The sequence below is a fragment of the Phalangium opilio genome, unplaced genomic scaffold (genome assembly GCF_054372755.1).
Source record: "Phalangium opilio isolate 3A_F unplaced genomic scaffold, DU_Popi_V2 ptg000043l_1, whole genome shotgun sequence".
In the NCBI taxonomy this organism is placed as follows: Eukaryota; Metazoa; Arthropoda; class Arachnida; order Opiliones; family Phalangiidae; genus Phalangium; species Phalangium opilio.
This window is the reverse complement of record NW_028324167.1, coordinates 1,663,805-1,679,012: the sequence shown is the minus strand read 5'-3', so window position 1 is coordinate 1,679,012 and position 15,208 is coordinate 1,663,805. Positions and strand designations below refer to the sequence as shown.

Genomic DNA, 15,208 nt, shown 5'->3' with positions numbered 1-15,208 from the left:
CCTAATTTTATTTTGTATTGAGTGATATTAAAAAAAGTCCACTTTCAAATAGTTGACGTGTTTCTCCAACAAATCTATTGATATACAAATCTAGAGAATCTGGTTTACCTATGCCATAAAATATTCAAACCATGAAAGGATTTTCGTGATTAGTTTCGAAACAAAGGTCTAAAATAGGCCAAAACTGCCCATTTTTGCTTTTATGAACCGGAGTTCCATCAATATTAAACAATAAAGTTAGGGTACATGTATCTTTTTTACTAACTCCACACTTAAGTTTCCCTTTAATACCACATTCATCACCGCTATGATAGTACTGTCCATTTTCCAAACTATCACGAAAAGAGAAGTCTGACTTTGCGAATTGAGAAGTGTTCTTGAATCCAATGGTAAAGTTTCGTGATATGGTTTCAATATTTTAAAAAGCTTGTGTATCGCTTCCTGAGTAATACTGCTTTAGTTCGTCTTTCATGTCATGTATGACAAGTTCCTCAGAGCTAGAACCTGAGTGGTCTCTAAATTCATAATCAGAGTCAATCAAAAATAAATTATCATTATCATATTTTTCATCACTTCCCGAACCGCGTTCTTCAATTGAAAACTTCTCTGAAACTTCCGTATCACGTTGTATAAACTCATAAGGACTCGCAGTTTCTTGGCATACATTTTCTCTTTCTCGACTTGGTTGTACCTCAGCAAAGTGTTGCTGAACAGCAGCAGTAACCTGCCTTATTCTTCGTATCTCTGAAAGCTGGTTCATTTTATTAAGTCCAGAAAATCCTTTCTGTCAACTTTCCTTTTGACAGTCGAAATGTCCTACCCGAAAATGGGTCGGTCCGGCGGTTTCCCAGCCTTTTCAAACGTGCACGGAAAATTTTCGGGATTTCCAAAATGAGGTCGGGATTATGTTCTGCAATTAATCGGTTTTGTGGATAACATTATCTACAAGTCGGCTTCTTTCACTTTGCCGACTATTTTTCGTGTCTTCATGCGGCTTTTCCGTCGGTAGAAGTATATTTCGCCGTCTTCTTACTACTCTGTTTATGGTTGCTATCTCGACCAGACTCTTTAATGGTCGGATTGATGATGTGTATAAACATCGGAAACATGAACGGAAAATTAATAGTTGTCATGCTTACCAGATTATGGTTGACTTGCTGTTGGTTTACGGTCGTCTTAACTGATTTATAATGGGTGGCTTAGTTACGGATCAGATTTGTTAATGGTCGGCTTTATGGACTGTTATTGGTTGGCTTGCAGACTTGGTTTGTCACGGGTCGGCTATATGGTCTTTAAATGTTGGGCTTGTAAACATGATTTGTAAATGGTCGGGTATATCGATTATTAATAGCTGGCTTGCATACCAGGATTGTTCAGGGTCGGCTATATGGATTATTAATGGTTGGCTTGCAAACCAGGCTTGTTAGTGGTCGGCTAACGGGTCAGCAAAAGCTAGCTCGGCTGAAGGACTGATAAAAGCTCCCAGATAAAATTTTTAAAAAGGCTGGCTTACTGGACTTTAATTGTTTTACCAAAAATCGAATTAGTGAAGTTTCGGAGAAAATTAAATTAGGCTTTACACCCCATTTATTTATTTTCCCTTCGTTTGTATACTTCCAAACGAATACATGTTTTAATGAAATTATTTAGTAAAAAAGCACATTTAGTACTACAATTAGCCTTATATCTATTCAGTGTCCCTAGCGGAGGGTCTGGAAACTTCTCCCATAAGTCCAAAATTTGCAGAATCACCGCCAGGCGGCTCGGGCGGCAACACCATAGAGAAAAATTTAAATTTCATGTAATTTGTTTCTCTAATTTCAATACAGTATATACTTATTTGGATCAATCCATGGGGCAATTCACTCCAAGTAATCGGTGTATACGGCTGTACCTTTGACTATACTAAAATTATTACGCATAATATTTGAAAGCCCAGCCTTTCACAGTGATAAAACAATTATAGGTCATCTGTAATCGGTGTACAGGAAATCTGAGTGATTAGACTCTCTGATCAGTTGTTTACTTAACAAATTGGTAATCTGAGAGAAATTGACGCGCTAGCTGCGGTGCAGCGATCACGTCTGGTGGAACGCTAAAAATGGGGGTATTCGGGATTAACTATCGGGCAGGCTACATCAGATACCGTCATCCTTGTCCCGCCATTTTCTCGCGTCCCATCGAATATGAGCTCTACCACAGCTAGCGCGCAGATTTCTCTCAGATTACGCATTATACCCCCATCATCCTTGATTTTTCAAATTAGTTAAGATAACTTTATAAAATTTTCAAAATAATGAACTTTTATATGGCCTTATCTTACCCTTTGAGGAAACCTTTCTTTTTTCTTGAGCTTCTTTTTTTCTTTTACCATTGCTATATTTTTATGGAAAAGTTATTTTTGAGAGTAAGTAAAAACTTTACAAATGAAGTGGGCTCACCAGAATTTTTCTCAGAAATATGATCAGAGTCACAGCTGTTACTCTCATCTCCATCTCCAATGTCACTCTCATAGTCACTAACATAAGCGCGGTTTCTCTTACTTTTTCTTGTGTCAAGTGTGACGTATACTGAGGCTTTTTGCATATTTGTCTCGCTTTATCATAGTTAGCTTCGGGAGATAAATGAACTATTATTCTACTATCGCACTCAAGTTTAAATCCCGTCCCAATATTATATACTAACGGGCTTTGGCAAGAATTTTGACGTTCAATGCTTCCCAATTCGATGCTGGAGGTTGGCAAAGCATTTGCAATTTAGATATTTCACTGCTTTTAGATTTAGTTGGCCAATAGCATTTGCTATTGTCAATACACCAAGATTCTGGCACAATATCCATAGCCCCTGCCTCATCTACAAAGCTCACTATGGCATACATCTAATACGCAACAGATAATAACATTTTTAGGAAAGGTAAAAATCAACCATAAGTTTAAAAGGCATGTTCTACAAGTTTGACCCCTCCCAATTGCAGTCCAATGCCGAATTCTGTCTGTATTAAAATTTAATTAGACAGCGGGTCAAAAGACGCTGCTTTACGTCACTCCAAAGACAAGCTCATGTAACAGTGGTGAACTTATGGGACATGTCTTATAATCCTATGATTCTACAGAGTTGTGAGAAATAACACTTATTTCAATAAATAAAAACACAGGAACCACTCGTGTCTTCACAACCATGCAGTACTATAGTCTTTTACCAGTTAAAATTAAATAAAACATTATTAAATACAGTATATAGGTGAAGTTAGGTCGCAAAAATCAAAATGAAGAGGTTTCAAATCTATAATGAATGCATTAAAATGCCTTGAAGGACTGCAGCAAAAAAATATACAAAATTTCTGTGGAAAATATATCTTTAGGCATCGTGTAATAAAGGAACCACGATAAATAAATTATCATTAGGGATAACTAAACATTTCCTTATTAAACTTGAATAGCTGAAAGTGTTACTTTCCCTTGATGAAGGCCCTACAAATATTCCTAATTTGGAAGATTGAAGTGGATTGTCAAACAAATCTTTAACAAATTTACAAACAGATGCGCAAAAAGATATTTGTCCTTCCATATTTTTAAAAATTGCTTTCACTAGCACAGTCTCTCCAGACTCCAACTGAAAACAATTATCTCCGTTAGAAACTGAAACAAGAAATTTGGGAGCTAGTAGTTTTTTAAATGTTTCAACACTTTGGGGCAAAAAAGGAAAATTTACTAAAATCGGTTTCTTTAAACCTATGTCTTTTGGAACTCGGCATTTTGTAAAACATTTTGATTCCTCTAATCTTTTAATTAGTTGTTGAAGAGGTTTATTTGGGCTTCTCAGATATTTTTTTTTATAAAATGTAAGTGATTTTCAAAAGGGAAGGCACTATACGCATCTAGCGGGCCAAACATCTTCACATCTTGAGAGAGAGCATGGGCATTCATAACAATGAATTCCAATCCATAAAAGTTTTTCGACAAGTTGATGAACATCTTAAGAAGTTCTCCAGCATAATCGGCATATTACTTATGCAGAGTAGGGTGTCATTGAATATAAATGACACAGTGTAGCAACCGGAAATGTTTTAAAACGTCATCTTTCAGAATGTTAATTAAAATTATGGGTCCAGTGTACAGTAGAAACTGTCTAAGTTCTGTGGATTTCCACAATTTAATATATTTTATAGCTCGTGGCTTGCGTGCAAATTCACTCGGGACATACTTTCTACACTGCAGGAGTTTTTCAGAGAGACGTTCAGTTAAGTAATTACTTATTCTAGCATAAAGTTTTATGGTTAACCAACACTTTGTTATTCTTTTCATCACTCCAAGACAAATTAAGTGCATATAGTCCAATGGAAACTGTCGAACCATGCCTATATTCAAATCCAAGAGGGGTGACATGCCTCCAACTAAATGATGAAATTCATCGGCGCAAGAAAGTTTTCATCAATGAAAACCGTTCGACTGAGATGTCTACTTCCTTTTACTGTACATTTGTCACAGGAGTTAAAACCGGTGTGACCTTAAGTATTCTTTACAAAAGCTCGAGCCGGGGTGTCGAGAATAAAGGGTCCTGTAAGATTACAGATATATTTTCTGCTTTCAAATTCATACCCATTTCTTTTAAAATTTTGCAAGTCAGTAATCAATGGCAACAAAAACTCTCTCAAATTACCGGGCTTCACTTCCCCACAAAAAAACACCAACCACGAAAGGCTTACCTATCATACCGAAGGAAAAACTAAACACACAAGCCAATATGGGCCAGAAGTGTTTAGCATTACTTTTAAAAATTGGAAATGGCAAAAGAGATTTCACTGTCACAATCTGGTCTTACACTTAAAAAAGCCTCTAAACCGTCACTAAATCCGGCATGAAAGTATTCACCATTTTGTATATTTAAAACATTAGCTGAACTTGGAGTTTTAATAGAGTACGGGAATCCTTGGGTAAATTCATTCCATTAGCTCGCAACAGCGATAGAAGGGCATTAATGGTCACATGATTAACGTTGTAATTTATAGCCGGGTTGGCAAGAATTTTGTTTGTTTTTAAAGTTGTGTTTTTTATTGTGTAAAACACGATTTGTTGTTTTAAACTGTTTTAAACAAGTAGAAAAAACAGTAAAAAATACAAAAAAACTAGTTTTAAACATGCTTAATATCAGTCTTCCAGATCTAATAGTCTATATATTATGTATCGCGGCTCTCCATTTCAGCCACTACTCCCGCTAGCGCAAGGCGCTTATTTTCACAGCCTAGTTGATTAAAATAGGTCTTGTTTCGGACCAAGACACAAAAAACAAACGATGAGAGTGACGTTAAAAATTGACTGAAGTACCGATATTGCAATTTTTCTTTATTTTTATTAATTTAATTCTTAATTATCTGAGATGTTGACTAAACCCAACGAACATTTTTATGTAGGAGCTGGTGTAGTGGCATTGTTAGGGAGAAATCGAGTGTAGTAATTCAGTAAACCCAAGAAGGGGCGTAGCTGTTCGACCTTCTTGGGTTCTGGCGCTTCCATGATGGCCTACATTTTTGGCTCTTGGGGGTGTAAACCCTCGGCGTCGAAATGGTGGCCCAAAAAATTCACTTGGTGCTGCATGAATTTGCACTTCTCCAGTATCAATTGTTCATAGGGTTGTTAATACTTCATGCAAGCATTTGAGATGATCTTTTTCCGTGCGCACCCCTAGCAAGATATAGTCTTGGAATGCCGAAACCACCACGTGATCTCTAAGAAGATCTTCCATATGACGTTGGAAAATAGCTGAGGATGAAGATATCCCCTGGGGTAGACGTTTATACTTGAATAAACCCTTCGACGTGGTAATTACGGTAAATTCTAGAGAGACGCGTCGTCCAGTTCCAGTTGGTTATATACGTCCTTTAGATCAAGCCTCGTAAAGTACCGGCATCCAGCTAGTTTTGAGAATATTTCTTCTACCCAGGGAAGGGGGTATATTTTAGTATCTAAGTTAGGGTTAAGTGACAGTTTGAAATCCCCGCAAATGCGTATTGAATGCTACTTGTCCTCTTGGGGTTTCCCATTGTTATCCTTCTGAGGCTTTTTGACAGGAACGATGGGGGAGGCAAAGGCTGAGAATGATATTGACTCTAGTATGTCCGCTTCCACCATCCGCTGGAGTTCCTCCTCCACGGCTTCTTTTAAAGCGTAAGGGACCGTTCGTGCTTTGCAGTATTTGGGCACAGCATTTTCCTTTAAATGCAGATGGACTTAGTGGCGTCGCTAGGCCATATTTGGGGGAGGGGGGCTATAGCCCCCCAAATTCCAAAGTTAGCCCCCCCCCCAAATCCGTAAACCCTACCAAAAATTGCTTATAGCAACCTAAAATTCTGTAGCAATATATAAAAAATTAAAATGATAGATTCGTCAAGTTTCATCTCTGCAGAGATGAATTTCAATATCAAACAGTACAATTTTGAAGAAAAGAACAGATGGATACAAGTAAAATATTTCATGTTCTTTCGAAGGGAGTCCCAATAGTGTGGACTAAAAGCTAACCAGAACTAAAAATAAGCTTAAGACGAGTGAAAATCCTTCATAATTGGTTCCGTTTTTATCAATAAAAGGCTGTTTATCTTTAATATACGAATAATTTCACGTTGACACAAAATTTATGGTTTTAAAGGTTTACACATTATCCAATAAACCCATTCTTATGCAATTTTTTTAGTAAGTTCTTATAATAACTAGTTTGCCCAGATTTAGCCCCCCCCCCCAAATTTCAAACCCTAGCGACGCTACTGCATGGACTTTAACGCCCTTGAGTTTGCCCAACCCGGGGGTTAACAGTTTTGCATGCTTGTCTAGAATATTCTGTAGTCGGGAGTTGCTTATGTGGTCTTCAATCTCTGTAAGATTGCTCACTTTTGATGACTTCATCGATGGGAGAATATTCAGTGGCGAAAAAAGCCACGTCCTACCGCATAAGTTCGGTCCTTGGCGTTTGGCTACCAGGATTGGGAGATCTGCTACTTTATCTGACCTTTAACTTGGTCTGACCCACAACCTGGAGAGGATGTCCCATTACCAGTAAAATCAGATTGAATTAAATTCTAAAGAGTAGTAAAATACGGATTGTCTTTAAAATTATATGAAAAAAAAATATCCGCGCTTCAGTCAACTGGAAAAACTCTTATCCTCTTGTTTTTAAGGCTTGGGCAAACCAAGTCCTTTTTATATAATATCTGTTCCTTCAGTCTTTATTCGTATTAATCTATTATAAAATAATTTTTTGCCTCTATAACGTCATTCATTCGAGGATGCAGTAAGATGTTCGTGAGCGTATTGGCTCAAACCAAGTGTCAGTCATAATTATATGGGAAAGTTTAAATAATTTGGTAGGCGATTGGTAACTTAATTCACCATTGATAGGCGTCTGCTAAACTAAAGAAGTGGATAAATAAAATATTTGAATTAATGTCTGGACACTGGTTACCCTTAAATATGTCCTTCAAAGGTTTTACAATCACCCATTACATAGACTCACCATGGATTAACTAAGGGATAGCGTTAGTTAATCCATGGACTCACTAATCTGCCTAAGTAAGGCAACTTAAGCCTTGGTCGAAACTAACATCTAAAATATAAATAAAAGAAGGTATCTTAAGTAAAGAATTTCAACCGAGACACAAAATTGAACAAAAGTTAGACCCACCAGTGAAGTTTTTTTAAAATTTTAGTGTTATAGTTATTGAAAAATATCAAGTTAAAGTTTCAAGGCGGTGAAATTGCAATTTAGCGTCGTCTACTGCAGAGCAATTAGCGTCGTCTGCTGTAGAGTAATCTTTTGAGGTAATGCATTTTTAATTAAATTAACATACTTAGACTTAATTAATTTGGATGAAACTCGAAAAAGGCACACCTTGAATAGTTACTTGTTAATTTAAAAGTATTCCGAAACTTGACTTCGCTTTAGTTTTTAAATGATTCGATGTGCTGGAGCACCAAAAACCCCATGTTATTCCTATGGGAAAATCGGCAAAAATCTGTGAATTTTCATTTTACATTATGGGAGGGTGTGGGATCTTATCTAGAAGGGCCTACCGGCCCTCTAGAATTAAAGGAAGCGGGTCTCACCCTTCAGTTAAAGAAATGTCGGTTTGCTCAAAAAGAAGCAGTTATTTTCGGTCACATAGTTAATGAACAAGGAGTGCATATTGACCCTTCTAAGATAGAAGCCATTAAGAAGTTCCCTCCTCCTAAAAATATTAAGGAAGTGCAAAGATTTTTAGGGATGGCAGGTTGGCATAACCGGTTTATTAATCACTATTCCCAGAAAGTAGCTCCAATTAATAAGCTTAAAAGAAAAGGTCAGAAATTTAATTGAGGTACTGAACAGCAGATGGCATTCGATAAAATTAAGGAAAAAATATGTAAGGCTCCGCCTTTGGCTTCCTTTAGAAGGGATTCCCCGTGCTTCCTGACTACAGATGCTAGTGACGCAGGGTTAGGTGCCCTTCTATCCCACATTCAGGATGATATTGAAGTCCCTATAGCTTATGCTAGTACTGGACTTAAGGATGCTGAAACTAGATACTCCACTAGCGAGAAAGAATGTTTAGCTATTTGTTGGGCAGTTAAAAAATTTAGACCCATTTTAGAAGGTCGTAAGTTCACAGTTCTCACTGACCATCAAGCTTTGCAATGGCTGTTCAATATTAGGGAACCAAATTCTCGCCTAGTTAAATGGGCCATGTACCTTCAAACGTTTGACTTTAACATTAAATACAACAAAGGAAGTAGAGAATGTGGTAGCTGACGCTTTATCGAGAGCACCGATAAACGTCTTAAGCATTAATTTTAGCTCTTCCCCTTCCTCATCTACTAGTCTACAGGATCCAACTAGTAGTAACACAAGTTGAAATTCTACCAGTAATAGTTCCTCAACCTCCTCTAGTGACTCTGTTGAAGGTCAGATACGTCCCCCAGGTCCTAGATCGTTATATTCAGTGTTTACATTGGAAGATGTGAGAAAATCCCAAAGGGAAGACCCTTTTGCTTCCGCTATACTAAATTCCTTCCTAGAACCAAACCCGATTAGGCATAAATTGTTTGAACTGAAAAATAATCTTCTTTATAGAGGACCAGATAGAAATCAACCTAAGAAAATATATTTACCACCTCGGTTAAGGTTAGAAGCCAATCGATTATTGCATGATCACCCTTTATCTGCTCATAAGGGCAAAGATAAAACCCAGAGCAAAGTAATTTTTAGATATTGGTGGCTTACGCTTCCTGAATATTCCACTGTAGCCTTCAGTAAGGCATTTTGATTTTAAACACATTTATATCATAAAAATTCGCGCGGGTGGGCACTAGAGGGGGGGGGGCTCATGACGTAGAAAATGAGGCAAACGCTTTTCTCTCGGCGCGCGTGCGAGATTTTCAATAATTTATTTGGCGCGCGCTATTCAAAATTAGCACTCGAACGCGTGAAAAACCACCTCCCCTCAGAAATTTCTCCGGGTTTACCTGGGAAATACTCCCACTTTCTGGCAACGTAATTGGCCTGAGCTTTCAACCCGTCTAGCGGGTGTGTTTGACAGATGGCACCGTTTCCGACACTTATGTTCCATAACTGGAAGGGTCTTGTTGACGAACCAGTTAGCGGCCTCCGTTTTGTGGCAACGCCTTAAGGCGTTCAATCCCCCCAATTCCATTTTCGCGGACTGGCAAACGCTTATTGTTAATTTTCTTTGGTCAGGGATTCACTGGGCGCCGTCCCGATCGCTCTACCCTCTACGATGCCATGGCGGGCTTGGTCTCGTTCATATTCAGAGCCAAATTGACGCTATTCGAGCATTTTCAGTTCATTTTGTCGGTTCAGACCATTTGAACTATATTTTTAAATTGCTCTGTTATCTCTTTGTATTGTATCTATACTTGGAAAGTTGGGACATTCGCGTCTTCGCGGCGCCACTTAAAGGTACCTAGAACCGCTGATTAATTGCTCTCTCTCGGGACACATTTGGTGCCGAGAAATTCTCTCTCACGTACCAGTCATTTTAAAGACTCCCCGAAAGGTATTTAGCCTTTTTGAACTGTAATTAACCGTATTTGTTTCGGTTTTACGTTATAGTCGGTTTCGTGTTTGGGCCTTGGCCCCACGCTGACGGCTTCTTTTACACGCGGTACCATGGATGGTACACTCGCGGCCTCGCCTAGTATAGTTAAATGTTGAGATATTATTGCATATTTAATGAAAAGAACAATGTAAGATATTGGTCAATTTTGGCCCCGGTCCGAGACCTTCGAGAATGAGCGTCTCAGTCGCGATATTCATACGACCAAGCCGCGAACACTTGGTCTGAAACTAAAGGGCCTTTCCCGGCCATTTTCCCTTTTGAAGCCGTTGTGCCATTTATTAATGAGTCACTCTAGGCCCCTACCGACGTCGTTCACCAAATTTACAAACGCTATGCTACATACGAACCCTCCGTCCTATCGCTCGTCAAGTTTTAGTGGTGATTTAACTGATCCAGGTATAAAAGCAATTTCGTCTGAGTCGTTACGTAAAGGCTCGTTTACATGTGCGCGAGAAATAGAAAAAGTCGAAGTGTAAAGCTGAGAGATGAGGTGTATTGGGGTTTGCGTTCCCTAGGCGTACCGTTTACAAACAAGCGAGAACTTTTTAAGTCGCGCTTGTTGCTCATAGATGAAGCGGGTGTTCCGAATAAGCTCCGATCTGCCGTGGTAGATTTTTCAGCTCATGTTTGCTTGTCGCAAAGAGTCATGTGATTTTCCAAGCCAATAAGAGCCAAGGACCGAATATCGTTTGATATTTTTGCGTTTGTTTATCTCGCGAAATAGGCCTAGGCACCACCATTGAGAATGTCTTTAAAAGAAAGAAAACAACAAGATAAAATTTTTGAAATACGTGTAATCACATTTCCTCATCATTTAAGCTAGACAATTAAAACAACATTATTCTCAAGCCCAAGTAGAGAAAATATATATAAATTATATCAAATAAGGTTAATCCAAAAGGCGAAAATAGCCTTCTTTGTTTCTATATCTCCATATAGGATGTACCCACCAACGACGTTCCATTCTATTTTTGTTATAAATATCGAATGTTTTTCAAAAGCAATAGTTTCTTTTTAACCAGAAGCAAACTAACGACAGTCGACGCCATTTTAGTTGTTTACTTCCGGCTGAAAGGCAACTCTGCAATCTAGGCTCATGCTACCGCCCAGCTCGTATGTAAACGAAGGAGCGGGTGGAGCAGCGGGAACAAACGCTTTTGGCAGACGCGATTTTCTTTTGCGGGAGAAAAAGATTCGACTTTCAACTTCTACTCTCCGCTTTAAGCTTAATTCTCGCGCACATGTAAACGAGCCTTAAGGCATTTGGGTAAAAACCGGAACGTTTGTGTCTTTTATAGGCAAGAGAATGAATCAATTTCTACTAGCAGCCAAACTCAAGTGAAACAAATGACAGTTACGTTTGATAGCCCCATATCTTCAAATACAAGTCAATTTGAAGATTCACAGACAAATAGTGGGGTAACCTTGTCAGGAAGTACTGAAATCTCAGCTACACCATTATCATTGCTCTCAATATGCAGCCCAAACAAAGAGGAACTGAAAACAAAAAATTTAAAGGTACTCAAAAAAATACGACGAGAAAAGTTCCCAATTCTTAAGTTGCTTATTGACGCTGATATTAAGTACTATACAGGGTTCCCATCTTGTACACATCTATGGAGTTTTTACCAATTTTTTTTGCCTGAAGCTTCTGGACTGAAATATGTTGGAAAACATCCACATAATCCTGAAAATGTTTATGAACCAGCCTTAAGCAAATCTGGACAGCCGAGAAAATTAAATCCCCTTGAAGAATTCTTCATTATTCTTGTTCGCTTAAGAAAGAATTTGCCGGAGAAAGTCTTGGCAGACTTATATAACGTTTCTCAAGGATATATATCAAAAATCCTGAATACGTGGATTTTGTTAATACCACAGAAACTTAATTATTTGCCCATTTGGCCTTCAGGGGAAGAAGTTAACTTAGAGACGCCTCAAATTATAAAGGAACATTTCCCTAACTTGTGAGTTATTTTGGATTGCAGCGAATTTTATATTGAAAAGCCATCTTCTCCCTACGGTCAACGCGAAAGGTTCAGTTCATATAAACATAGTAACACCGCAAAAGCCTTGTTTGGGATTTCGCCTGGGCCAAATGGCCACCTAACATATTTTTCCAGTGTCTACGCGGGTAGAAGATCAGACAAAAAAATGGTGAAGCATTGTGGGGTAATCGACCATCTTAATGAAGGCGATCTTGTGATGGCTGATAGGGGCTTCGACATAAAAAAGATTTAGAACCTCGGAAAATCAATCTCGTAATCCCAGATTATTTAGGACATCGAGACCAGTTTGCAGAGAACGAAGTAAATAAAAGTAAAGACGTTGCTGGAAAGAGAATTCACTTTGAAAGAGCCATTCGAAAAGTGAAGGAGTTTAAAATTTTGCAAAATGTTATTCCAATCACGTTGTCACCTGTTTTGGATAAAATATTTAAAATTTGTTGTCATTTGTCAAATTTTGTGGTCACTTAATCCGAGAATAAAAATAAAATCACATATCGAAATTGAAAAGCTTTTCTTTTTACCTCTCCGTGTGACGTAGTTCAGGAGGGGCTCTGTAACGGCCGTATCTGTGTGTCTGTCTATCTGTCTGTCCGTTGTTACACCCACGTGACCCCGTTCGCAGTTTGCGTATCGGAGCAAACGTGTTCCCAATTTCCGGACCGCATTGACAGTTCACAGAAATTTGGAAAATTGTATTTCCCTCCGTTAGCTACTCTATACTTGAGTTCTCACACCACCATGTTTGGTCTTCGTCCATCCCACATAAACACCAGTCTGGTACTTTTCTGGCATCCAACAGCACCATATTCTGTTCTTTGCCAATCCCACATTGACACCAGTCTGCACTTACACTGGCCTCGAACACCACCATCCCTTGGTCTTCCGTCTATTCCACATAGAGACCAATCACTACTCCATTATCATCGTTTGGTTGTAGGATATACGCGGCGATCAGCTAGGGTTACGAGAAACGTCTAGCCTCCCTATAGCCCAGGACTTTTAGGGTTTGACCTAGAACATTTGAACATAAAGATGAAAATTGGTACATGTGTTATTTTTGAGCCAACAAAAAATATACTAAAAGTCCCCTGCTGTAGAGCAAGAGCTTTCGCCGCCATCTTGGAAAATGGCCGCCGGGAGTGCCAGCTACAATGTATTCCACATTCTTCTTCAAAAATTATGAAAATTGGTACACATTATCACTGGAGCCACATGAGCATCATAGAAAAATTTTACAGCTCTGTGTTCGATAGTTTGGTCGCCATATTGGAAAATGGCCGCCATCAATGCTAGGTACAGTATATTTCACCATGTTGTTGGAAAATTATGAAAATTGACAGATATTATAATCAGAGCTGTGTAAACCTCATAGTAAAATATTGAAATTATTCATGAGATAGTTTGGCCGCCATGTTGGAAAATGGCCGCCGGGAATGTCATTTAGATACAGTATATTATTCATAAATTATGAAAATTGGTAATAATTATGTTGAAGACCGTCTAAACACAATTATTGAATATTGAAGACGTGCTACTGATAGTTTGGGCGCCATCTTGGAAAATGACTGCTTGAAATACTAAATATATCTTTTCGAAATTCCTATATTGAGTAGATGATTTTCATTAACGTAATATACACCAAAAAATAGCCATCTCCAAGTAAATATTATCGACGCCATCTTTGAAAATGGCCACTCGAAAATTATTACCCTAAATTCTGATAGAAAGAAAAGTTATTCAAAGCTGTAATTCTGAACATGTTGATTAGGGTATATATTTTAATATGGGGGTTTATACATTCTCGTGTTGTTCAAGATTAGATTTAAGACAAATCTCTAACAGTTCGTTCATATTCATTTCGTCAGCCTGAAGATTTTTTTCACAATAATTGCAGGTCAGAGGCCTTGATTAGGCGGAGCACCTAGCTGGGGGCTCGTCATATTCCAAATTGAACCCGCGGAAACGCCATCAAGGCACACGGGATCGGTCAGCGGCCCCGACAAACGCCCCTTGAGCAGGTGACAAAAGCTGGACACCGTCAGCGGCGACCCCAGCAAGATGGTGGTCGGTGACAGGGAAGGATTAAGGCAGTAGGAGGCTCAAAGAGACGGAGGATTTCCCTCCAAGAACATCAGTGCCACACGACTGAAACAATGCATCCGCGACCCTCAGAGGGTGGCCAATAGCGGGGTGAGCCAATTAAGGCAACACCTGGGCGGGGGCAAAGCGGCCGATTAAAACCTTCAGGGAACGGGGCAAAGTGGCCGGGCAAAACCTTCAGGGAACGGGACAAGGAACGGTCTGAACCAACCGGCACACCGAACTCGAGCCCCCTCCGCCACAAGAAGCCCTTTTGCTCTGCCACAGTTCTTTACACAAGAGGTTCCGCAGTTACAGATAATGAGTATTAAACGTTGGTCTTGAGTGGCGTGAATGGGACTTAGGATTCGGGATCGCGAACCCATCCCCATTCTTCGCGGTTTAAATGGTTTCCTAGCTATTGTAGTAGCGGAATAGCTTGGTTCTTTTGCTAGACTATCACACCCGAAAATGGAACGTCTTCATTCTTAAATCTGAAACCATAACGGCACCAAGTAGAGAATCTCAAATGGAGGCATTTGAGAAAAAAAGGTTCAGAGAACACTTCTTTCATTTACATGCTGTAACTGGATGTGGTTATGATAAGGTGGTGTTTAAAGTAATGACAGAAAATCAACATCTTACAAATACGTTGAGAGTTTTTAATGAAAAGATTAAGTCAACAATAGCTAGGAAACGATTTAATCCCGAACAGTGGGGATGGGTTCGCTATCGCTATTTCGGTCAAAGACCCATTCACACCACTCTGATTCCTGCATCAGATATAGCTTCAGTGACTATTTTTAAAGATGGGGTCGATAACTTAGACTTGGAAATAGTTATTTTTATGGTGTTTAATGCGTTCATGAAAATAATCTACTCAGTAAAGACTAAAAAAATATAAAAAAAATTTATATATCGGTGATATATTAGGCATTTCACGCAGTCATTTTCCAAGATGGCGCCCAAACTATCAGCACGTCTTCAGTATTCAAGTTTAATGTGTAGACGGTCTTCAACA

General features: G+C 38.9%; 1 protein-coding gene and 1 long non-coding RNA gene across 4 annotated transcripts; both read right to left on the bottom strand.

The window, feature by feature from the left end:
- Window positions 1-456: 456 nt before the first annotated feature.
- On the bottom strand, window positions 457-4,828 carry LOC149677308 (uncharacterized). Of its 2 annotated transcripts, XR_016366412.1 has the most exons (5): window positions 2,686-4,828; window positions 2,442-2,611; window positions 2,324-2,376; window positions 1,140-1,971; window positions 457-1,066 (listed from the first exon to the last, which is right to left on the bottom strand). XR_016366412.1 is itself a non-coding variant. In XM_089837442.1 (4 exons), exons 1-3 carry the CDS (start codon window positions 2,876-2,878, stop codon window positions 2,368-2,370), a joined length of 372 nt encoding a protein of 123 aa, XP_089693568.1. In that variant the 5' UTR covers window positions 2,879-4,828; the 3' UTR covers window positions 457-1,971; window positions 2,324-2,367. The 2 variants fall into 2 exon arrangements, 1 of the variants encoding a protein (XP_089693568.1); XM_089837442.1 differs by having other exon boundaries at window positions 457-1,971.
- Window positions 4,829-7,878: 3,050 nt separating this feature from the next.
- LOC149677307 (uncharacterized) lies at window positions 7,879-13,271 on the bottom strand. 2 transcript variants are annotated; one of them, XR_016366411.1, is made up of 4 exons: window positions 12,630-13,271; window positions 12,344-12,517; window positions 8,094-8,215; window positions 7,879-7,980 (listed from the first exon to the last, which is right to left on the bottom strand). It is a non-coding gene; the product is annotated as an uncharacterized LOC149677307 (long non-coding RNA). The 2 variants fall into 2 exon arrangements; XR_016366410.1 differs by having other exon boundaries at window positions 7,907-8,215.
- Window positions 13,272-15,208: the final 1,937 nt, after the last annotated feature.

Excerpts from the sequence above, each read along its gene's own strand:
- LOC149677308 (XM_089837442.1), bottom strand. The coding sequence starts at position 2,878 with ATGTATGCCATAGTGAGCTTTGTAGATGAGGCAGGGGCTATGGATATT. Across the intron at positions 2,612-2,685 it reads CAAAATTCTTGCCAAAGCCC|CTAACTATGATAAAGCGAGA; the intron begins GTTAGTATATAA and ends TATCTCCCGAAG.